General features: G+C 36.1%; 1 protein-coding gene across 1 annotated transcript in view; it reads right to left on the bottom strand.

Annotated features, from left to right (window-relative positions):
• The window catches only part of LOC148939089 (DNA mismatch repair protein Msh6-like), a 113,068-nt gene that overhangs the window by 58,706 nt on the left and 28,901 nt on the right, over window positions 1–25,461 (bottom strand). The window contains exon 7 of the mRNA XM_089107303.1: window positions 2,593–2,852. Coding sequence (XP_088963429.1) covers window positions 2,593–2,852 — 260 coding nt within the window. The remainder of the gene's footprint in view (window positions 1–2,592; window positions 2,853–25,461) is intronic.

Raw genomic sequence — 25,461 nt, 5'->3', positions numbered from 1 at the left:
CATTTCCCTTTTTAACACAGTTTCCTTATTTAGCAATACACACCCTTTCTTAGAAGGATTGAATTTAGATACGTTTGTTTGACAGAACATATCCTTTTATATAGCGTGACACTGACCACATAAGTCAGTGGGGGTTATGGCTGTGCTGAAGCTTCTTTTATGCATGTAGAATGTAAGTCTAATGTGTTCCTTGCTCTTTCTTAATTTTATTATGTTAAAATCTTAGTAATTGGGTATATATCCCATTCTTTAATATATTACAAATTTATTCTTTTGAGTTCTTACAGCATTGAAAATGAAAATAAAAATTACAGTGAAAAAAAAAATCTTGAACTGATGGGTCTTACGACAATTAATATCATTATATATCTAATATTCACTTTGATTTTGTTTATACTTTCTAAGACTGTTCAAAACTCATATAGTTTTCAGTAAGGCGCCAATGACGCAGTAGATTTAGGCTTCTGCTGTGAGCCGATGCCAAAACTCTTGTTTGTAATTATTTTTATTCGATTCAAACTTGATTTGCATATTCAATTTAAGTTCCACTTGTTTTAAGATTTATTTATTCATTTACATTAATATATATTGTATGTTTGTTCGCATTGTTTCTGTTCGTTTTAAGTTTCATTTATACTCTAATAGCAAATTATTCTTTTTCGTTTTAAGCTTGATTTTCATATTCAATCCAAGCATTACTCCCTTTAAGATTTATTTATTCATTTATATTATTACTTCTTGGATGTTTTTTGCGATGATTCTTTATTCAATATCTTTTCGTTTTGTGTCTCATTTATTCTTTAATAGTATTTTCAGGTCGTTTTGAGTTTTAATTTTAACAGGTATTCATATCTCCTGAGCTTAAGTTTAAAATGGCCTTTAGTTTTCTTTGAAAAACTTATTTTTTCGGAGTTTTTTTTTTTAATTAATTAAGATAAAGAGCTAACCCTGGTATGTGGAGACTGAATAGGCAATTGAGAAATCACCACTTCCTTGTTATTTGCGTCAGTGGGCCCGATAAGATGTGGTTGATGCTTGGTATAAAAGATACATTTTATCGGAACGGGGAGCCTGATACTAATTTTAGGTTGGACTGACCTCTGGTCTGTTTATCTTGGGAATCCCTTGGGTGATCTGTTCAAAAATCGTTAGTGTTTTAAATGTTGTGTAGCTTGCATCAGATTATTATTGTAATTGTTTATTTTATGCGACAATAAGTCCCAGTGGCCTCTTTATAGCCAGACTCTGTACAGTTGTGGTCATAGATATCTTGTGATCATAGTGGCTGTTAATTGCTATGGGAGTTTTGTTCCAATAAGCTTGTCTTCTAATTTTTCAAACATGTCTTAAGATACATAAATCCCTTGCGATCATGAATTTTCCATTTTGGGTCAGACATCTTTGATTTTAAAACCAGGTATGTTTACTCAACATTTCCAAGTCATATTTTATAGATGAAGGATGAAACATCGTGCATTTTGGCCGACTATGAAAAAAAACTGAGCGTTTTGAACGGGTTCGAAGAGGCGATAATAAAATCTTCAAGGGACATTGAAACTACATTGGAGGGGATAAAGAGAAAACTACGACTAGATTGGAGTAAAACGGGATTATAAGCAGATTTCCGGCCAAAAAAAAACCTGGATGTTCTTGAACGGGTTCGAAGAAGTGATAATAAAGGCTCTAAGGGACATTTAAACTTCATAGAAGGAGGTAGAGGTTAAAAAGTGAAGATCCGAGTGTAAAATTCGAGTGAAGGAAAATTTTTACAAGCACCTCTTTTGGCTCCAGGCAGCTTGATGCTAAAAAGAATTATTTTGATGATTAACTTGCTGATGATATGCCCCTCCCATCTTAATTAAGCTTTATGTTCCATTTTCAAGTTTTTAAATGTTATTTTGCTGCTTTCCTACAATTTTAATGTATGAATGAAAGACGAAGATTTCATTTTCACTCCATAATTGAGATTGAGTCTTAATGGAATTAGCTTTTGGTTCTGTCTAAAACTCCTAGAGTTTCCATGGAAGGAGAAGTACGATCTGGCAATAATAATAATAATACTAATAATGTGTTTTAAAGTTTTTAAGCCATTCTCAAAAAATAGTTTCTTATACAACAGACTGTGCTAAAACAGACAAAAAAACATATGCAAAGTCGGTAAATTCAAACATACTACAGTATATATAACAGCTTGGTGCTGCTATATATACTATTTTTTAGCATGGCTTAAAAGGGATAAAACACATTATTAGTATTATCATTATTTTGGCGAAATCGTAATTCTCCTTCCATGGAAACTCCAGGAGTTATAGACAATGCCAAAAGCTAATTCCATTAAGACTCAATCTCAATTATGGAGTGAAAATGTAATTTTCGAAGGAGAGCAACAATAAATAACAATTATAAGCAGCTCTTTTGGCTCCAGGCAGCTTGATACTGAAATGAGTTGATAGTAGTAAAAGTAGACCCTCAGTCTTAAATTAAAAAAAAATATTTTAGACAAAAGCGTTGAGTTACTTCTCGTCGTCTACTATTTCCCACAGTTACCTTAAGTATCCATCCAAAAAAAATAAAAGAAAAGAGGTGATTTACCTTGCAACCAAAAACTTTCTGTTGTTCCTTTAGGTATTGGTCAAGCCTAAGTTGAACTTCTGCAATACCTTCCACTGCTTCATCATATTCAGCATCAGCACCTTTTCTAGGAACAATTTTCCCTTTTGAATTGGCTTTGCTTTGATCAAAAGCTTCACTCAATTCTTTCAAAGCAAGGGAAAGCACTGGAAATTGTCCCCCTTCTTCTGATTCGGTTAATACATTCTTCAACACCTTGGATGTCATGTCTTCTCTCAGACCTGAAGCAATACGAATTGGTGTAATAAATATGTTTCTATAGGTGTACCCTTTCCCCAAAAATATTACCCTCAGCCTCCCCCGTCAGGTGAAAGCCTGGATGTGGAAGTAACAGCGGCAACAATGAAATTTGTGCCCTGTTCTGAACTAAACATGACAATAATAAAAATCTTACTTTATAACATGTGAAGAATTTCTATTTAATAAATTTCTAGAGTTCCATTTTAGAAATTCAGTCCATTTTTTTTGGGGGGGAGAGCTCATAAAAAGAAATTTAGGCTTTTGTGCTTATACTTAATTTACATGCTTAACTACCATCTGGCCAGGTTAGGCAATTTGGGGCTTCTCTAATGGCATCCTAACAAATTTTCGATATGCCTCCCTTTTTGTTACAGTTCTGGGATGGGGTGGCCACTGGGGTTTGTGCTACTACCGGGCTTTAAATGTTACATCATTTTCAAATCTTACATTTTCCTTATTCAATAGGTTTCTTTGAGATATTTTTTGGGGGAACGGGGTAACTATAATATATAACATTCAATAGGAGACTTATATCACATACATTCTCCAGAAAAAGACTATAATTTCGATATAAACGTTATCGTGAACGCAAGCTGAATTTAGGATTAAAGCAGGAGGCAACATCCCGAAAGGGTCCCAATTTTTAAAAAACCTGAAAATAGATAAATTGTAAGAAAACTACATGAAAACTTAGAAACAGTTTCGAAATTTTGAGGAGAGGGGGCAAGAATCTGTATCTTTAACATTTTTTCAAGCACCTTTAATGTTGTTCCTATTATGAAATGATATTTCTCCTATGAAATGATATTTCTTCTGTGAAATGCTCTATTTAAATGCCTGAGATGATATGAGGTGACCAAGTAAATACTGTCTTCTATTATATTTCATCTACGATACCAAAGATATTCTATTGATGCTCCAGGGTTTCAAACTGCCTTTACAACTTGAGCAAAAGATGGGTAGGAATATATCATAAAGAAAGAAAATGATCAAAAATTCGGTTTTTAAAGGCCAAATGAAAATACTGAAAAAATTCAGTATTATTTATTCACCTTTTGATTATTTTTTTTTCAAATTGACTTTCCATGTTTGTTTTGTTTGGTTTTTCTTCGGCACTTTCCTTGAGTATATTTTTTTGTTTCGTGCTGAAGAAGAGAGGCGTCTTTCCTCTCAAAATATTCGCTTTGTGTGTTTTTTTTTCGTATTTTTGTTTGGCCTTTAAAACCCCGCTTCTGATCGTTTTTCTTTCTTAACCTTATGGCAGGCTTATGTGGCTTAAGAAATTATCGTAGGAATATATATATATGTAACCCAAAAGCATGAATTTGCACATTTTTTCTTTTTCTAAATTCAAATTTAAAGAATAAAATATTGGGTCAAATATACAGACATTTTGCATATATAACAAAACACGATAAACTTATATTCTGGTAAGTTAAATGTCTTCATGGTTGGTTGGTGAAGTATGGTTCTGAAACATGGGTGCTCTTAAGGACTGAGGATTTACTAAATGTTCTCTAGAGGAATAGTCTCTAAAAATGTGACAAAGAGAAAAGCAGGTCGTCCCCGACTGGGTTGGGAGGTCCTAAGAAAGGATTTAAGGGAAACTGGAGCTTCTTGGAAGGATGTTAAGAGAGAGGCTTTAAATAGAATGGGACGGAGGAGGAACAAATGTAGCTATGCTTGCCTGTCTTCCGGGGTGATTTTTGTGACCGACATTCTCATTCTTAGAGAGAAAATAAAATATGTAACTATATAAATGTAACCTCTTTTCCTTGAGTTATCTCGAAGTCAATTACCTCGAATGTTATGTAGAAATCAGATTCCCGGAAACGTTTCCGATGGAGGCATACGAACTAGCTACTTGCTGTGCGATTAGATACAGACATAAAGATAAAAACAAACACAAATAGAAAAGCAATAGTTTTATTGAGACTTAAATTTAGTGTACAACAGAGCTTCACTTTAACTGGCAACAATAGTGGCTGAGATAAAATGACCAAATCTCTACAATGACTGCTTCTAAACGAATGTCTTATAATAGTTTCAATTGCCATGCCTGAATGCCAATAATAATAATTCTGATCTATGAATGCCCCTGAAAAAGCACTTTTACAACACTATAAAACATAGTTTTGATCCTGCGCTCTAAGAGCTATATCACGATTAGCCCAAGTCCTGTGGAGGGGCCGCTACCTTGTAATTATGTTCGCAAACTCACTTCATTATGCTAACTCTCTATCCAATAATTTGTTTTCAATATTCGATGATTTAAACATTAACACTGTTCTTATGACTTAAACTTCCTGAGAAACATTGTATCTAGCATCTTTTTTATTACCAAATATCTTAGCGAAATTCAAAACCGAATAGCGTCGTTGTTTGGCTGAGGTCAAAACGCAGTTTCCCTTTTTGCTGATTAAGAATTTAGATTCTTGGAAACGGGATTAGAACTTAATTAGGGGAAGTTTAATTTATGTCGGAATTATCTTTAGAAAGAAGGAATTTTATTTTTTTTGTATTTTAAATATATCACATACTACTCACGGTACATATTACCCTTCCCATTATTTAATGACGTCCCATCATTAGGACTTGCTTGCCTTTGGGTTTTTGAAATATTCGCTATTTATTAACTATTTATTCTACATAATTTTGATTGACATTGTATTATTTTATATTTTTATTTTAGCTTAATCAGGACTGCTAAAAATTTTCTCTATTACTTTTCTTATTTTATTATATATCCCTATCTAAAGTTCATCTATCGGACTAAGATTATCTATGGTTCTAGCCTATGCTAGTATACTAAAGATTTTTTTTCCTACATCTAACACTGATGGTTTTTACATTTCCAAAAAGTTTGAGGCTATTCTACTTTTACTATGAGATTTTTTTTTGAAAATTCACCTTTTACAAGTTTTTTTTTTATTTTGTTTACTATAGGATAATTATGCTTCCTATCTACGCTAAATTAATGGGGAAATACATTGACTTTACACTAACTCTATCTAAGTAAATAGCAACACATATATATATATGAACGATTTAAAATGTTCACTACATTCCCTAGTAATCATTAAAAGATTTTCACTAGGTTTGTTCGTTGTATAATTCTGATAATAAGTCATCAAAGTTATTTTTTCAAAACTATTTTTTATCAAAACTATTAAAATGTAACATGTGTAAATTCACACATATTTCACCACCTACGTGTCTCTTAGCCTACTCACTCCTTCTGTTATAAATTATGGTCCTTCACTCCTTTTGTCTTGGCAAAAATTTTAAAACACCTAAAATATAGTTTCTTCCCAGAATAGTTCGAGCATGGTTATGTTCATCCTGGTTCTCCAATTGACAAACGGAAAATGATACTTCCAGGTACGGGTGTATGGAATTTTGATATCCGAGTTCATTCTCACCTGCTGTTTTTTGGATAGTTCATAAGGTGCCTTGTTGTAAGGGATTGAAAACTGGGAGTGAGTTCATTTTCTTCTCGGCATATCATGTTTGGCATATTTTAAAGCACACAGAGAATGTATTTCTACTATAAAATTGTTCATTCGTTCACTTAGAGATTACAGTTCTCTTATAAAATTGTTCGTGCCTGGCTTGCGTCTATTAACTTTTGTGGTGATTCCTTGATTAATCACAGGGGAATTGATGTTTGGATTTGGAAAGGGGCGACATCAAACTTTAGTGACTCCTTCAACTTACTGTCTTTTAACTTGTTGGAAGGTTATAATGTCACTGAGGTGTTAGTCTCTGTGGTTAATTTTGGTTTCTGTAATTGAATGGTTGGTTTCCAGGTCCATTTTTCAGAAATTATCTCGTAACATTTATGGGATAACAGAGATATTAACTTTTCGCATTTGATAGAGGGGATAGAATGGACTCCAAGAAATGGTCGGAAGGGATTCGACTCGTGAATCTGCGACACATAAATAATTTTTGGGTTCATCAAATACCATAACTATACAGTCATATGGTATATGTGTCCATAAGGATTATCAAGGGTGATATTTATGTACTTATATCTTGTACTGGTCGATGGGATTCACAGGATTTATGTGTTTATATAGTTCGATAATGCACTGGATACTGAGATTCAAATAGCGTTACCTGATACGTAATATGGTTTATGATCGAGGAAACACGATCAGAAGGTAACTGTAATCTTCGTAAATGAAGCTAGGACGAGAATTGCCTGGAGTGTATGGTGAGTACTCTTCGTTGGTTGAGGTATGATGAAAATAGATGCTACTAGGTTGAATCTGCACTGGATTATGCATTGTAATGATCGATTTCCAATATGTCATTCCACTTCCTGTAATAAAAATAACGAGGCAAAATCACACGTTCTTTAAAATCAAGGAGTCTTAGTACATAATAAACAATACGATTAGGTGCATTTTAGGGTGAATGTTACCCTACAAGACAATATTAAATAGATACACTAATATTACTGCATAAATATTGATTTTAGTAAAACGACATTATTATCATGTTGGTTTCAGATACATAGAATTCCCATCGGGAAATATAAAACACAGAAATTCCTTCTAAGTTGTTATAGAATAAAGACGATATAAGAGATTAATTCTTTAACTTTAAGTAAGGTCTCTTATTTTGCTCGTTAGTATTATTTAATACACACATTTCTCTTTAATTTCCTTCGGCACTTATTTAATTCTACATTAGATTTAAAATAACCATTTAACATAAATTACGCTACATCATTTAATTTGAGGTCTCAGTTTACAACATATTTCATGCCTGCATTGCTCACGTACGTCCAAGTTCTTTCAGAAATGCATGTTCCAGAGTCATAGCCGTACGGTTTTACGCAAACGACACTTACAAGGAAGAAACTAGACATAGCAAGGACGAGTGAAGACCTCTATACCCACTCGTTTTCTAATGTCTTTCCTTTTTCTTGGCTTAGACGTTCTCATGGGGTTCCGGGTTTAACTTCTGCATTTCAGCCGTTTCCCCGTGTTCATCCCTTGGGTTTTGCCTTCTTAGTCTCAGGATTTTTCCATAGTTAAAAGTCAATAAGGTTTTTATGGTCAGGGAAGTCGCGAATACGAAACATACGGTCAGTAGTATGTTCCACCAGAAATTGGTTGATTATTTGGATCTCTTATTTTTGTAAGCCTTAATGTCCCTTTATTCTTTTCTATTTTGGACCATATCGAGGTTTTCATTTCCTTTTCTATATTGGGAATAGTGTACGACAGGTTAATTGCCTTGAAGTTGATTATTTTGGGACTTATTATCTTTGTGCTCGTGGTAATTAACGGCGTTCGAACAGTTGACTCTTTAGTTACAAGTCGACATCCTTGCTTTATGGTTATCGTACCCACATTTTGTAACAGTAATTCTGTTTTGTAACTTGGGTCTATTCTTTCTGTATTATTATAACAAGACAAAGTTCCAACAGTTTCTCTTGGAACAGAAAATAACCAAAGATCATTTCTAAGGTGTATGAATATTTCTCGCTTTTTACTTCCTATCAAGGCTTCTTTCAGTTGGACTGGATACATCATACGTGAATGGTACGGAGACTTTTTATATTAAAGGAAATTATTCGAATTAATTATATGCAATGTGACTTATTAATTAGAATTTGTTTTCGGGAATTGATATATGTTGAACAAAATTTTTCTACAGCATTTTTATAATTGTATGATTTTTACTCGTAAATTAAAAGTTTTTAAATTATTATTCCTTTATGACGCCTATCCATTAAAATCTCTTAATCCTGTACTGACTAGGGGTAATTCCATCTATCAGGTTTTTTAACCGTTCTACCCGATTGTGTCGTTACTTTCTCTTCGACTTCTTGCGTTTTTTTTCTTTTTTGGTTTCTCTAGCGAAAAAAGATCAAACTTTTTGTATTGTTTTTTCAAAAATTCTTGCCCTTTTAATTTTGTTTCTTTCGCGTGCGCGGCCACTGAAGTCGGTTTTGATTTCCCTATTTCTTGAACTACCATATGGTCTGATTCACCGCCAGACTCTTCGGAACTGGTTTCCGACGAATCCACATTAGAACTTTTAGAGGTGAAACTTCGCATTTTTGATGTAGCACCTCCCCTTCCTTCATAAATTTCTACTCCTCTGGAACTAGAAGGTTTATTCTCTAAGTCCTCGCTTTGAGTTTTCAACTCGGGAGATTTGAAAAATTCTTGAGAACTTTGAGAGGAATCAAAAGTTTTTGCGGGGTTCCTCCACTGCTTAAATGCCATGTCTTCAGGGGGATGGGGCATTTTTTGCACTAGTGTTTCCCTCCATGAAGTCCATTGATTAGGCTTGACCTTGGACACAATTATATCAGGATATTGTCCTTGCCGGTCATCCTTGGGGGTTTTATTATTAGGCAATGTACTTTGACTCGTTTTTATTTGGACATTTATTAAATCCGTAGCTTCTCGCAGATTTGTTTTAGTTGAATCTTTGGGATTTTTCTTTACAGTAATACCCGGAATTTCTACAGCTCAGTTCAATTATTTCTGCAATGACAGGGGCCTCTCTATTGGTGTTGCAGGGGAAGCCATATCGTCTGGAAATCTTTTGGGGGGACAAGGGGTCGAAATTCTATCAGGGAGAAATTGGTTTTTCGGGGATATCATATAATCTAATTCTCCCGCGCTCTCCGATGATGAACTTTTTGGATATTTTGGCGTTTTATTCTTACTGTTATCAGGTATTTTCTCTTGGGAATAATTAGATTTTTCATAGCTAAGAATTCTTCAAAGTTTTCCTCATCACTCTCATTTTCAAAATAAACTTGTTTGAAATTAAAGAGTTTTAGCTCTGCCAGTCTTGATTTAGGGGGCTCGTTTTCTGCGTCTGACGAATCGGTAGACGAGGGACGCGATACCCATCTTTCTGGAAATTTTGCTCTTTTTATTCGGCTAACATGCGCCTTGTAAGTTCTTCCACTATCGAGGTTCGCCATTTTAAAAGTATAATCGTTATCATACTTTTTGACTATTCTGTACGGTTAAGAATATTTGTTGGAAAGTTTTTTGCCTTCCGTTTTGCCTTGTTCTTTAGGTAGACGCAATCTCCTATCTTGAAATCTATGTTCCCCTTGACTTTGGGTTGGTTTCTTAGTTCTTGGTTTATTTTACATTTCCCAACTCTTGCCTAACTATCTTATAAGTTTTCCTCATCCTATTTATGAACTCGTTTGTAATCCTCCGAGTTATAGCCAAGCTTCAATAATCTCGTCATAGGGGATTCTAAAATCACAATCAAAAAGGAAATAAAATGGATTGTCTTTGGTTGTTTCTGAATAAGCAGTATTGATTATGTTAGTTAAATAATGTCAGAATTGATCCCAATCGTTCCTGTTGTCCTTTGTATAAATGCTTAATACATTCGAAAATATTTTATGCCTATTTTCTATTTTACCATTAGCTTGTGGGTGATAAGGGGAAGTCACCAAGTTCTCTATGTTAAGAAAACTCATTAAGTCTTTTGTTCCTTTTGAAACAAAATTGCTTCCGTTGTCACTTAAAACTTTATTTGGAATGCGAAATTGTAAAAATAATTTCGCTAACGCCTTACTTGTGGCGTAAGCACCTTGATTCTTTGATGCTTTACCAAAAGTAAAACCAGAAAAATGGTCGATAACTGAAAGAATACAAGTATGGCCTCTGTTGGAGACGGGTAAGCTTCCACTGGTTCCATATAAATCAAATGATATAATATCAAAGGGGTACCTTGCTACCGAGACTCTTCCCATTGGAGGATTAGGATAGGCTTGGGGTTTTTTCTTAAGCTACACGCTTCGCATGTACTTACAAATTCTTCAAGTTTTGTTATTCCCGACGGCACGTAAAAATATTGTTTTAATTTATGGAAAGTTTCCGTTACTCCCAAATGTCTACCTATGTCTGAATAAAAATATTGGAATGCAGGAGTTATTAAGTTTTGGGGTAATACAGGTATTATTGATGCTTGGTTTCTATTTGCCTCAGCAGTCACGATTCTGCATAGTATTTCTTCATCAAGATCATAGTAAAATTATCTATTTCTTTTCTAAGAATTTTGAATTTATCTGGCAACGCATCATCATTCACAAAATAATTAATAAGTACTAAACACATTTCGTCCTTTTTTGCTTTCTTTTTATATTTTACAAGGACAAGGTGCACTAGCTATCCTTATTTTCTTTTACTGTGTCTTTGTCTTTGTTTTTCTTACATTTATTTTTGCTCTTAGCATTGATAGGGTTAACTTCATTTTCCTCAGTTTCCGACGGAACATTTTCTTGGTATCTACTCAAAAAGTCACAAGCAGCATTTTGCTTACCTTTTAAATATTCAAATTCGTAATCTAGGTCTTGGATTTTCATAATCCATCTAGCTAGAATTCCCGTGGGGTTTTTTAATGTGCGCAGGTACTGCAAGCTTTTATGATCTGATCGTAGCATAAGTTTTCTACCGATTAAATAGTGTCTAAATTTGTCCAAGTGGTGGATTATAGATAATAATTCTAAGTTTGTGGCGGAATAACTACTTTCGCCTTTTGATAAGGTTCTACTCGAATAACATATAACTTGTTCTATTTTTTTTGTTTAGGCGTTCCCTCTAGAGGATTAGGGTTTTCTACCGGGATTATTTGCGAAAGAATAGCGCCAATGCCCTTTGAACTAGCATCGGTTGTGACCACAAATTGTCCGTTTTCGAAATCAGGCAGCGATAATATTGGTTCAGAAGTGAGACCCTTTTTGAGACGGTCTAGGGAAGTTTGAGCTTCCTGGGACCAGGTAACATTTTGGGAGTTCCCTTTAGTTAATTCCGTGAGGGATTTCGCAATTTGGGCGTAACTGCGTACGAATTTTCTAAAGTAGCCAGTAAGACCTAAAATTCCGCTTAATTCTTTCATAGTTCTAGGGGGTTTGAGGTTTTCAACACATTTTATTTTGTCAGGGTCTGGAAATATCTCTCCTTGTGTTACCACTACTCCTAAAAATTCAATTTTAGGTTGAAATAAATTTAGTTTTCCAGGCCGGCATTTTAAATTGCCCTGTCTGATTTTCTCGAACACATTAGGTAATGTTTCTAAGTGTTGTCCAGCGTTTTCTCCCACGCATATGATATCATCAACAAAATGAATGATATTTTTTAACCCTCTTAACAGGTGTAATAAGGGTCTACATAGCGCTTGAACTTGTCTAAGTCCAAAAGGTACTCTTAAATATTCGTGTGAACCACATTCAGCCGTAGAAAATGCAGTTTTATGGACATATTTTTCGGCTATTTTCACTTGGTGGTAACCTTGGGTAAGATCCAAAGAAGTAAAAATTTTGTTTTTAATCGAGATAGTCAAGGATTTCATCTATTCTTGGTAAAGGAAATTTATCACTAACTACTTGTTTGTTAAGGGCTCTATAATCTACAACAAGTCTAAGGTCACCATTCTTTTTTGGTACCAAGACCACTGGTGCAGAATAAGGACTTATACTGGGGCGTATAATTTCATTTATTTCTAATTCATGGATTTTATTTTTTAACCATTCTTTGTGCTTATACGGCACACGATATGGCTGTTTCGCTACAGGATCACCAGTCGTTAAAATTGAAGGTTCATAAAATGGTATCAGTCCGATGTCATCTTCAGATACGGAAATACATCCTTGAAATTCCGTAATAATTCGCATAATTTTTTTTTAAGATCTAAGTCAGTAATATGATCCATATTAAATTTGCTTAAGAATTGCGATTTAGTTAGAGGGTATTTGTTAATTGAGGTTTTAATGCCATTTACTAGGTTTCTTTTGGAATTTTCCCATCTATCTGAATCATTCTCCGAGGTAACCTGGATTTGGACTAAACACGTCCCCTTTTTTATTGTAATTGTATCATTTTCGTGGTTATTAGTTACCCAAATAAAACTTTCTCCCTTGTCGTAAGATATAATCTATTCTTCGTATAGCAGATTTTCGGGAATTTCATTTGACGGGATCGCAAACCATATTTCAGATTTGCTATCTACTGGTTCAATCATCTGTGACATTTGAATCCTTTGCATTGTTTTTGGGAGGGATCTTTGTTTTTCGAAAAGCGAACCCATACAATTTCTCTTTATTTTCATTGTCTATTAGATTCATACTGGCGCTATGCTGCGTCATTGCGGCATCTTTCGACGCCACGTTGGGTTTTACTATGTTTTTTCATAATTCCGCTATTTTCTTAATTTCGTTTGACCAATACTGTCGCATATCTCCTATTTTTATTTTTGCAGATACAATAAACTTATTATTTAAATTTACTTCAATTCTGCAATGTCTCTCAGAATAATTGAACAAATTTCTGATTATGCCATGTCCTCCTTGCGAGACATAAGGTTCAAAAGATTGCGACATTATATCGCCAGAAATTTTATTTACGTCCTCTTCGTAACCTCTGTTGCAATTTCTTAAGGTAGAAACTCCTTCCCCTACCTTAGCCGGGTAGACCAGCCTTTCGTTTGCCACGTGTAATAGTACTCTATTAGACCTTAAAAAATTTGCGCCGATAATGGCTTCATTCGGAAAGTTATCGCATATTATTAAATTTGTCGGAAAGATTCTATTATTCCTTTTTACGTCTAGGCGAATTGAACGTTTTGCATCCAATTGATGCCCTGTCACGCTAGTTAAATTGGAATTATTAAAATTTCTTTGTTGCCTAATATGCGGAGGCAACATATTAAATACGCATGAGTTTATGATGTTTGCGGTAGCACCAGAGTCAATTAAAGCCTTAAAGTAAACATTTGCCACACAAAAATCATTAAATATAGTTAACTTATTATTACTATCACTACAAGACGGTACTACTATCGGTTTGGACCTATAAAACATTCTAGGTACCCCCTGGGTCCAATTTATTCTTCTGAGGGGCCTGAAACGTTTCCCTGCGGATTTATTTCATGCGTCGGTGCCTGCAATAGATATTCGGATATGTTCATGGAATCTCTAGCTATGGCAGTGCCGGCTGCTGGTGCTGACTGCCAATGCAGTCGGCTTGAAAAATTTTCAGTTCCCGTTGGCCAATTAACTATTTGCCGTCGGCTTGAAAAATTTGCATTTCCCGTCGGCCAATTAACTATTTGCCGTCGGCTTGAAAAATATGCATTTCCCGTCGGCCGATAATTATTTTACCTATTGGGATAGGGTTATACAAATTTGGCTGGTACGCGTTGTAAGGTGCTGAGTGGCGCAATCTTCCCTGGCTATAGCCTACTGCACCACTGGCGCTAAAAATTTTTCTTCCGAACAAATGGTTGTCATAATTTTGCGTTTTACCGACGGCGATCCTTTGAGTGCGATTGGGGACATAATGGCACTCCCTCGTGATATGCCCAGGTCGATTACAAATACAGCATCTTATTATTGTCGGGTTATTTTCATAACTAATTTGTTTGACAGGCTGAAAACGTACTGTTTTCTGCCTAACGGGTTCTTGCGTTCTATTTCTTTGTGGCACTGGAGAGTTATCCCTTGAAAACAAATTTGGAGACGCCTGATCGCCCTTGAAGGTCAGGCTTGCGTTTGATTTGCCTAGGCTATTTATTTTTGTTTTACTGTGATTTGCCACCATCGTATCGAGTTCAATCAATCGTCCTACCTCCTGAACTGCAGGATCCAACGTCTGAATATTTTTGAATATTACCATTCTATATAGTTTTGGGGGTAGCCCTTGCAAAAAGGTATTTAGTTTAATTTTTTCATACAGGTCTCCCTACCTTTCTCTATATTTTGTTTCCACTGGAATCTACATACTATTAAGATATTATGTTCCGTTTTTTGAATGTTCAAAGCATATCATTTCGTCTTTTAAATTATTTGTAGAACCAGTTTCGATAAACCTATCTTTAAATGCCGTTAAAGATTTGTCCACCGTATTTATTGGCAAGCTGGTGTCATCACCTATAGTATGTTCAATTTGCTTTAGGAAGCTTAAAGTCTGCCTTTTTAATCTTAATAGGAGCATGCCGACTAACGTTTCTAGCTCTGTTTTTGTTAATTCTTCAAGCTTGGCCAATTGGATATTAAATTCGTCGATACCTGTTTGTCCATCGTATTGCGGAATAGATTTTGCTATTTCGACATTTTTCGCGACAAGCTTTTGCGCCATTAATAGTTCGCTTAATTCTTCTGACATTTTTGCGTTTGAATAACTCAAAATAAATTTATTTTTTCACTTAACCTATTTCAGGGGAGGCTATTATCTCCTATGAGATATTTTAAAGGGTTTTCCTGTATTATGTTAGCGGTTATAGGCCTAATCACTTTTTTTTCTATAAGTCTGTATCTCTCCAATGATATAAACTTAAATTATGAAGTTTGTAGCATGACTAGTTCACATGTTTTCCTCCAAGTTTACGACCGCGCCAGTTCTGCCGGGGTGATTTTTGTGACCGACATTCTTTCATTCTTAGAGAGAAAATAAAATATGTAACTATATAAATGTAACCTCTTTTCCTTGAGTTATCTCGAAGTCAATTACCTCGAATGTTATGTAGAAATCAGATTCCCGGAAACGTTTCCGATGGAGTCATACGAACTAGCTACTTGCTGTGCGATTAGATACAGACATACAGATAAAAACAAACACAAATAGAAAAGCAAAAGCTTTATTGAGACTTACATTTAGGTGTACAACAGTGTTTCACTTTAACTGGCAACAATAGTTGCTGAGATAAAATGACCAAATCTCTACAATGACTTAGTCAAAACGAATGTCTTATAATAGTTTCAATTGCCATGCCTGAATGCCAATAATAATAATTCTGATCTATGAATGCCCTCAAAAAAGCACTTTTACAACACTATAAAACATAGTTTTGGTCCTGCGCTCTAAGAGCTAACTCACGATTGGCCCAAGTCCAGTGGAGGGGGCCGCTACCTTGTAATTATGTTCGCAAACTCACTTCATTATGCTAACTCTCTATCCAATAATTTGTTTTAAATATTCGATGATTTAAACATTCACACTGTTCTTATAACTTAAACTTCCTGAGAAACATTGTATCTAGCATCTTTTTTATTACCAAATATCTTAGCGAAATTCAAAACCGAATAGCGTCGTTGTTTGGCTGAGGTCAAAACGCAGTTTCCCTTTTTGATGATTAAGAATTTAGATTCTTGGAAACGGGATTAGAACTTAATTAGGGGAAGTTTAATTTATGTCGGAATTATCTTTAGAAACAAGGAATTTTATTTTTTTGTATTTTAAATATATCACATACTACTCACGGTACACCTGAGGTGGCTAGGCGCTGCAGTGAGTTATTAGAAGTAGTATTAAAACATAATATTTAAATCAATTCTATTTAAAAAGAATAACGATCATCCCAGTAAAATATAATAATAGAAAGAAATGTTTAAAGCTTATTTTTAAATTTAAAGTAAAAATTGGGCATAATTCAAATTTCTTGTTCTCCATAAAGTGCACAAGACTGTCATAAAAAATATTTCCTTCAGTCTTCAATAGTCAGTTAGGTTTCTGTCGCATACATGGACTCTATCTATTTATTTGTAGCTCAAAATTTGCCTCAAAATCCACAAGACAAAAAAAAACCTTAGAAGATATCAACTATTATATTATTGGAGTATCGATTTCTGTAACTATTTTGTTTATGTTTTTATTTAATTATTTTATTCCATTTAATTAAATACTTAATTATCTTAATTAATTAATAAAATAGTATTATTATAATTAAAACCCTGTCTCAACATTTATGTTGTGTCGCAGTTTAAATTAGTTTTTCGGTGAACAGATAATTTCTTCCCGAATGTTCATAAAAAACAGGCAAAATATATTATCATGCACGAGTGGACTCCAGTACGCTATCAACATTGCGTCCATATATGTGGTCCATATTATGATGTCCAGAACAAAAATACTAATCTCATAATGTCGCATTAATCAGTCAAAAAATAAGAAACGTTCCTGTAGTGGATATTTTCCAAAGGGTTAGACTAGCAAAGGCACTCCATAGGAAGTAGTGAACACAAACCTTTGTGGTACCTCCTTCCTAGATGAGAAGTGGAATAGGTTTTCCTGGTTGTTGTTGTGAGTAATAGTAGAGAATAATAATTAGAGAGAAAATAATTAGTAATTGAGGTGGTAAAAGTTGTCTAGCCAGTGGAAGAGTGACTCTGTTTCGAAACATAGATAGAAGAATTTATTTTGAGCCCAAAACGATTCCTTTGGGAAGCCAGAAATCCAATAGTGTCGATCAAAATCCATTGAGAAGATATCATCTGCCACCTATAACCAGCAGTTCAGTCGGTGGGAAAGAAACCCCTCTAGGCGACTAGTCGTAAAGCCATCCATGGGCTTAGCTATACCCCGAAGTATACGGCAAATATGGTAAGACCGATTAGCCTTTGCGTGGATAAATATTAAAGGCTATTTAAGGTACGTGATATTTTATTTTAAGTAGAATCTAATGATGAAAATGGAAGAACTACTATCCGAAATACAAAAGATGAGGTGAGGTCACGGAGAAGTTGCTGCGAATTGAAAACACCGTTGCCACCACTGAACCTTTACGGAGGGTATGGGCTACGTAGATACAAGATAAAAAAGTTAGCACTTTGGAAACTAAAGCTCAGGAACTCTCGTTCATGTTGAAAAGTTCAAATTCGAATCTAAGAAAAATAACATGGTGATATACTAGCTTAACCCAAAAGCAAGGGGTCGTTCGATAAAGGATGACTTATATCAGTGTTTTGGTAGGGTTGTACCCAGTTTAGACATTCGCTGGAGTGACATTAAAGAGGTGTTTAGAATGAAAACTCGTTCCAGAGAAGTCTCACCGGTCCTAATTAGATCCATAGCTAAAGATATTCGCGACTCACTTCTACAGATCAATCGATATCTGAAAGAATACGGGCTGAAAGCGGCCAATGATTATACCAAGGCTGAAAGGGAAGCGAGAAACAAGCTGAGACCAATTGTAGAGCAAGCGAAAAGTGAAGGTAGATCCGATGCATTCCTACGGGGGATGAAATTACAAATTGGAGACCAAACTTTTTTTACGACCCTAAAATTCAGCGACTGATCGAAACTGTCCAAAATTCCAGCGGGACAAGTATAAATGTGGTTGGTGGGGGAAGTGATGGGGTTGCAGATGGGGAAAAAGAATCGGTTATGAGTGATGTATCCAATACTACTTTCATAGACGGCAACACGACAGAGATGCCGGCAAGGATGTCTCAAGGGTCATCGGATTCGGATGTGAGACCGCTAAGGGTTCAAAAAAGACTGGCAGAGAGAAGACCGGAAGATGCATATCGTAAAACCAGCACTACAGTGGGAAGAGGGAGTACGAGCGGGCTGGGCGGAAGAGTCTGGGAAGGACGGACGAGAAGCAGAGGCATGGGAAGAGGAAACGAATCTAATAGGTTAATTCTTGATCCGGCAATTAGGGAACAGGATTTTGAGGGCCGTGGTGCAATGAATTTGAAAATATGTTTCTGGAATATTCAGGGATTTAGTGATCAGAAACTAAGTGATTTATGCAGGTTAGATGAGTGGGATATTATAGGCCTAGCTGAGACGTAGAGAAGTTCTTGTATTTGCTTTAAAGTGTTTATTCGTGAGTGCGCTTGTAGAAAACCATCGAGGACTGGCAGAGTGCACGAAACAGTTGCTGTTTTATGCGTAGAGTCGTTTCGAAAGATCTTAAGCCGAACTGGCCAGCCATGACAAAAAAACCAACAAAGAGAAAAATCTCTAAAAAAAAAAAAAAACGAGACTGTGGCCAGTGGAGAGAAAAGAAAAACAACAGAAACAAAACTATTACAGTTTTACAAAAATTTACAGTTTTTTTTTTTTTTTTTTTTTTTTCTTCAGTTACTCTGGTGTCGTCACTGAAGTAACTCTATTTTAGCATCTTTTCCCTACGTGGATTTGTTTGCGCCGATTGTACATTTTTGTTGTTTTTTTTGGTGGTGTTTTTATTGGTTTTTAGTTTTATGTTTTTTTTTTTTGTGTTTTTCGTGCTGAAGACGCCTTGTTTGTATACAGGCGAAATATCCGCGTTGTTTTGTTTCTGTTGTTTTTCTTTTCTCTCCACTGGCCACAGTCTCGTTTGTTTGTTTTTTTTAGAGAGATTTTTCTCTTTGTTGGTTTTCTAGAGTCGTTTCCGCATGGTTTTGAGATTTAAAAGTGAGTTTGAGAATATTGTGTGATTAAAGGTAAAAATGAGTGAATTAGATCTGGTTATAGGAACTGTTTATATACCACCACAGAATAGTTCGTATATGAGGGAAAATAGTTGGGAGAAGAGCTGAGAAAATAAGTTGAATTTTAAGGTGACAGCTATTTTATTCTTACAGGTGACTTTAACGCGTATACTGGGATTTTAGATGGTGAATTTGAGGAAGTTGGAGATAACTGGAGGAGCAATGTATCGCGGGATCCTTCCGAATCACCTTGGTATTATGAAGATTTAAAAATGGGTAAGCGAAAGGGAACGGACCATAACCGTAGAAGGAAAAAATGGGGATCTAACCTTTTAGATTTTTGTGTGAATGAAAAAATGATAATTGTGAATGGTAGACTGGGAGAAGATGAAGAAGCGGGGAATTTTACTTGTTTTTCTGGGTCACTAAGTGTGGTAGATTATGGTTTGGTTGGCTTGAATCTGTGGTCAATGTGTTATAATTTTAGACTGATGGGTTGCGTAGGGTCGGGCCACGTCCCAATTGCTCCTAATCTGAGTCTTCCTGGGTACCATGGGTCTATATGCGAGATAAGGGTTCGGAGTTGGCAAACAGAGGGAGAGATAAGTAGATTTACAAAGAATGATCTGTGTTTTAGAAAACCGATAAAAAAATAGTTAAGGAGACAGAAGAGATACTAAACCACGGAATAATAAGAGTTAGTACTCAGGAGCTAATAGAAGAGTGTGAGGATTTTTGTAAGATTGGTAATGTGGAGGAGAGTCTAAAGGGACTGAACAGGGTAGTGTATGATATATGCGTAGGAGCAGGAGAAAGTGATAAAATTGAGGTCAGGAATTCAGAGGGGAGGGAAGTGGATATGGTAAGTAAAAAGTTAAAAGCTAGGCTACAAGAAGCGTTTGTTGTAGGCTACAAGAAGCGTCAGGCTCCAGTGACCAGGGACTTTAGATAATAAGCTATTGGCATACCGAAGAATTAGGAGAGAGTGTAAAAAAGTAGTAAGAAAGTGTAAGAAGATAAAAGAAGAAGATATTAAGGAGATAAAGCAGGCATTAAATGATAAAGATAGCAAGTTTTCTTGGAAAAAGGTTTTAAGCTCTACCAGATGGGAGACAAGCCAAGATCCCCCCCCCCCTCGCGGAAACCTGATCGAGTGAATTAGAGGCAGGAATCAACGGAAAATGAGTGTGTATTTGAAGAGAATTGGAAGAAGAGTATCAAAGATCAAATTTATGCCGCTATGAAGAAAGAACATGATGCTTTAATCGAGCCAGTAAGGGCAGAAGAAGCTTGGAAGAGTTTAAAAGAGATGAAAGGATGTTCAGCACCTGGTCCTGGTGATATTCCAGCACCTCTATGAAAGTTTAGTAGAATCGTAACATTGTATATTATTCCTTTGATATTTACAGCAGTCCTTCGATCTGGAAGTTGGCCTAACGAGTCGAACCTGGCAGTAGGAGTGCCGATTTTTAAGAAAGGGGATAGGAAACTTCATGAAAATTATAGATGTATACATTTAGGTAACAAACTAGGAAAGCTAATGGCGAAGGTATTAGATAACAAACATAAAAGTTGGCTCCAGAAAAGTGAAAGGCTAGCCGCGAAGCAGTCAGGATTCAGGGAAGAGCATAGTACGATTGATCAAATTTTTACATTAAAGTGTTTAGTTGATAAGTCAAGGAGGCACACTTGTGCCTCTATAAGGAGGCGACCCACCATAATGTTAAGCGATTTCCGGTCCTAGCGGTCGCAGAGAGACAGCGGTAATCACATTTTGTAGCCAAAGCTCAAACTAAGAAACGTGCAAAATTTCACCCCCCTCCGACTTTATCTTCATGGGTAAAGTGGGCCAGAAGTTTCGACCCTCCGACCACAGCCTCCCTTTAACGTTGTCCGATTTTTAGAGGAATTTAGAGGTTAGGCTTTCCTAGGGCCCGGGAGCTTATCCTCGAAATTTCAGCTCAATCTGATCACTCCTTCCCTGTTTTCCAAAAACCAGATATAGCCACTTAATGTTCATTTCTCTTTTTTTGTTATAGACGCCTACTGGCCACAGTTGGCAACTGATCCGGGTGAATGAGGACTCATTCGAAGCAGAATTCGACCTGTTAGGGCCTTTTGATATTTTCAGACCGAAAAAATTATCCCCCGAATTTACATTTACGAAAAACCTCGTTTTCCTATAAGAGCCCATGTTAATTTTTCCCACCACAGCCCCCCTTTAACGTTGTTTGATCGGGCTGAAATTTAGAGGGTAAGCTTTCCTGGGGTCACAACTCTTTTTTTTAAACAATAAAAACTTTAGCGTAAAGAGCGAGGCGTTGAGGAGGGCACAGCCCCTTTCATATACGGAATAATTTCTGTTCGTTTTAAGTTTTAATGTCGCTCCTTACTTTCAGTTAAAAAAAAATAAATTATTTAAAGGCTGCGAAAGCCGGGGGTTTGGGGGGCGGCAGCCCCCCAACTGTACCTTCTAATCCCTGTACGTTTTCAGGTTCGAACTTGTGACTCAGCCTCTTTAACTCTTTAGAAAACGTAGTTTTTTTCAAATAATTTACAAATAAGAAGGGAGGTAAATTGTATGTAGCTTTTTCGGATTTAAAAGGGGCATTTGATAATGTAAAGAGGAAACTGTTAATGAATGAATGTATAAATGTTGGCCTGCCATACCCACTTGTATGGACTTTAAGAAGTATGTATGAAGCTACAAAGTTTGGTATTAGGGTGGAAGGAAAATTTTCAGATGTAATTTTTTCTAGAAAGTGGGTTAAACCAGGTTGCCCCTTGTCTTTGTGGTTATTTTCGTTTTTTATTAATGATTTGCCGGATTTTCTTAGGAAGCAAGGAGCCCTAATGGTGTAATTAGATGTTTGTGAACTATGCATGCTGATGTTCGCAGATGCCTTGCACTAGTAGCGAAGTCAAGAGAGGATATGATCTTGTTGGATAGAACTGAGGAATATATAGACAGAAAACAACCAAGCCTGAATGCAAAGAAGTCGGTAGTTATGGTTTTTAGAAAAGAGGGTAAGATTACAAGCAGGGATAGAGTAAAATGGGAGGGAATAGATTTAGAAAGTAGGGATGAGTTTACGTGTTTAGAATGTAAGATTTCGTCAAATGGTAAGTTTAGAAAGCAATTGAAGCTAAGTCTTGCTAAAGGAAAGTCCAGCACCTATGCTGTGACTGCTAGCCAACTGGCGAACATACAGAACCTGAATATGCATAAGCAGATATTTCAGGTAAAGATTGCATCGGCTATGCATTATGGATCTGAAGTTTGGGGATTCATAGCTGGTGAGAGGATGGAGGAGAATCAGCTTCAGTATTTTAAGAGTCTTAGGTCTACATTTTTCAACGAATAGTTTAGTACTGAGAGGAGATTAAGGTTTATTTTCTTTAAGAAGTGCTAGACTAGTAGAGATGATGATTATGGGAGAAAATCCTGAGTACGCCCAGAGTAAGGATAACAAAAACAGCATATTTAGAAGCTCTGATGATCCCAAAGAGTGATACGTGGCCATCTCAAACAAATCAGATATTGGATCAGTGTGGATTTTCAGATCTATGGAATGGCAGGCTAGGGATTAGATTAAAGGAAGGAGAAGTTGCAAGCAGGGTCAGGGAGATGTTAAGGGACCATGAGATCCAGGAGTGGAACGCACGAGTGAACGAGATCCGATCACTGGAGCTATATGCACAGGCTAAAAGGAGCAAGGCTAAGGAGCAGTGGGGAAAAGAATTGCAATTTAAGGTGGGGCTTCAAAAGAGGCAGCTAAAGTTTGAATTGAATTGAATTTATTTTTATACCCATCATAAATACAAAAATTGATGGGAAAAAAACAGCAGAAAATAGAAAACGAAAAACAAGTACTTAATGGTACATACAGACAAAGCAAATACACATACACATTAATCAAAGTGACGAGAGTAGAGGTAGCATAGGAAGGCTAATACCCTCCAACTTAGCAAAATACTTGTGAAGCAAATGATTAACCGCAGAAAATGAATCAGTGACTGCGTATCGCCGGATCAGGTACGAATTACTCGTTCTCAGTGGAACTTACAGCAGAAACTTCAAATATCTGAAGAAAATTCTACGGATTCTAAATTTATCTTCTTAACGCAGAAGTTTAAAAAATGGTGGTATATATAATATATATGGCAGCACGACAGCATTATAAATTCTAGCCAGTGAAAACCTATTAAGATTTCTCTTCGAAGAAATTGTAGCCCCATACACAGTTGTAATTTTACGCTCTATTGTAATTTTACGCTCTACGCTCTGTAATTTAACGGGTAGATGACAGTGTGTCACCGATGGGCAGTCCCAAGCATACTAGTGATTCCACATGCTCGACAGACTGGGATCCTAGTTGAATGTGAGGTGGAACAGATTTATTCCAATTAAACAACATTACTTCCGATTTTGACACATTAAAACTAAGGCTAATATCACAATACTGAGATGACAGGATATTAAAATTACTTTCTAGGGATATTATTTGCCGAGAAAAATTTAGGATCTTATCCGCAAATCCAACTATGGTCACATCTATTCCTCTTAGAATACAGCTGGTAGTGACTTTGGACTGCGCCTCGGAAATACTATTAATAAACAACTCTGTCGAAGAAATCGCACTCTGTTTTGTACCCTTTTTTACAGGGATTTTCCTAGTGGGTTCTGCATTAGGAATGCGTAAACACACATTTAGTTGGCGGTACAAATCATAAAGAGGTCGAGCAATAGCTGGTTCGACACAATTTTCCCGTAATTCTAGCATTATATGCGCATGTATGCCCAAGTCAAATGCGCAGGGTACGTCGTATTCACCAATAGCCAGCGACTCATTAGAAATGTGCGCATCTAACAGATCATTTGCTACAACATGTAATGCGGAGCACATCCCATTCCTGACTGGAAAGCAAACTGGTGGGGAGGGGCCTTGCAACACTTCCTAATGTCACCTATCATTAGGAATTCAAAAAGCTTGCAAAAATCAGAAGAAATAGTTATTGGTCTATAAGAAGAAGGCTCTGTTGTGGGTTTTCCTTTTTTAAGTACAGGCGTTATGGATCCTAAGCAAAATAAATCTGGTTCAACACCATGCGTCATAATAATCTTGTAAGCAATTGCAAGATGTTTAAATAATAGGGGACTACCATTCAATAAATGATGTGCACATATTTTATCGGCACCAATTGACGATTTTTTCTTAAATTTTTTGCACACTTCCCGGATTTGACTATTGTTCACAACAAAATAATTTAACTCCTTAGTAAGGAGGGGACTTAGTTGCTCATAAAACATTTGGTTCTTATACTCATCTGGGGCTGTAAATTCCGCACTAAAATAATCAACCCATTTTTTCTCACCAATCGCACTGGAAATCGGATTATTATGCTCAGCAGGCTTTGCACGCAGATTCCAAATCAGGTTAGGATTGCCTATGATTTTCGACACAGAAGTTTTAAAGCACAGCGATATTTATGCAGTTCTTTTCCAAATTTCCGCTTAGTAAAAATAAAAATTTGATTGACTGTACCACTTTTAGGCATGTCACACTCATGCCAAAACTGCAGCCAAAGCTTGGCCGCAGCCTTTGCATTAACCAAATCGGAGTTTTGGGCCCATTCTTTTACTCGAGATGTACGGCACAATTCAACACTCGGTAAAGCTGAGCTTTTAGCTATTTTTAAAGCGTGGACATATTTCAGCAAAGTATACGTCCAATTGCAGTCTTATTTCACATCAGGTAAGTCAGCATTCCACTGTAGCAGATGAAATGAAACCTTAATTTTTCCGAGGACTTCGTCACCCTTTTGTTGGTATAAAGGGCGGGAGACCTTTTTCCAGTCAGCTTCGGTTTAGATTTCGGCGGGTATGCATTCACAGTACATGGGATAGTGACAGACAGGGGCAAATGGTCTGAGTATATTCCGTCAAGTTCTACCTGTACGGTAGGTAGCTCAACATTATAATTAATAGCGTGATCGATGTTAGACACAGACTGATACACTTATAAAAGAATATTGCTTGTTTTTCGTGGCTAGCTTGAATCCATTAGGAAGTGAACTTAGAAGCACTTGGGCCCGAGAGTTTGTTTTAGGTCTGTGTTAGCAAACATCAGCATGCATTTTTCACAGACATCTAATGACACCGTTGGGGATCCTTGCTTCCTAAGAAAATCCGGCAAATCATTAATAAAAAACGAAAATAGCCACGGAGAGAGGGTTCAACCTTGTTCAACCCACTTTCTAGAACAAATTACATCTGAAAATTTTCCTGCCACCCTAATACCAAACTTTGTAGCTTCATACATACTTCTCAAAATCCGTACAAGTGGGAATGTCAGGTCAATATTTATACATTTCTTCATTAACAGTTCTCTCTT

The sequence above is a fragment of the Artemia sp. Qi Xiang Cuo genome, unplaced genomic scaffold (assembly GCF_049724085.1).
Source record: "Artemia sp. Qi Xiang Cuo unplaced genomic scaffold, ASM4972408v1 HiC_scaffold_22, whole genome shotgun sequence".
Lineage (NCBI taxonomy): Eukaryota > Metazoa > Arthropoda > Branchiopoda > Anostraca > Artemiidae > Artemia > Artemia sp. Qi Xiang Cuo.
Note: the sequence above shows the minus strand (reverse complement) of the source record. Positions and strands in the feature narration are given on the sequence as shown.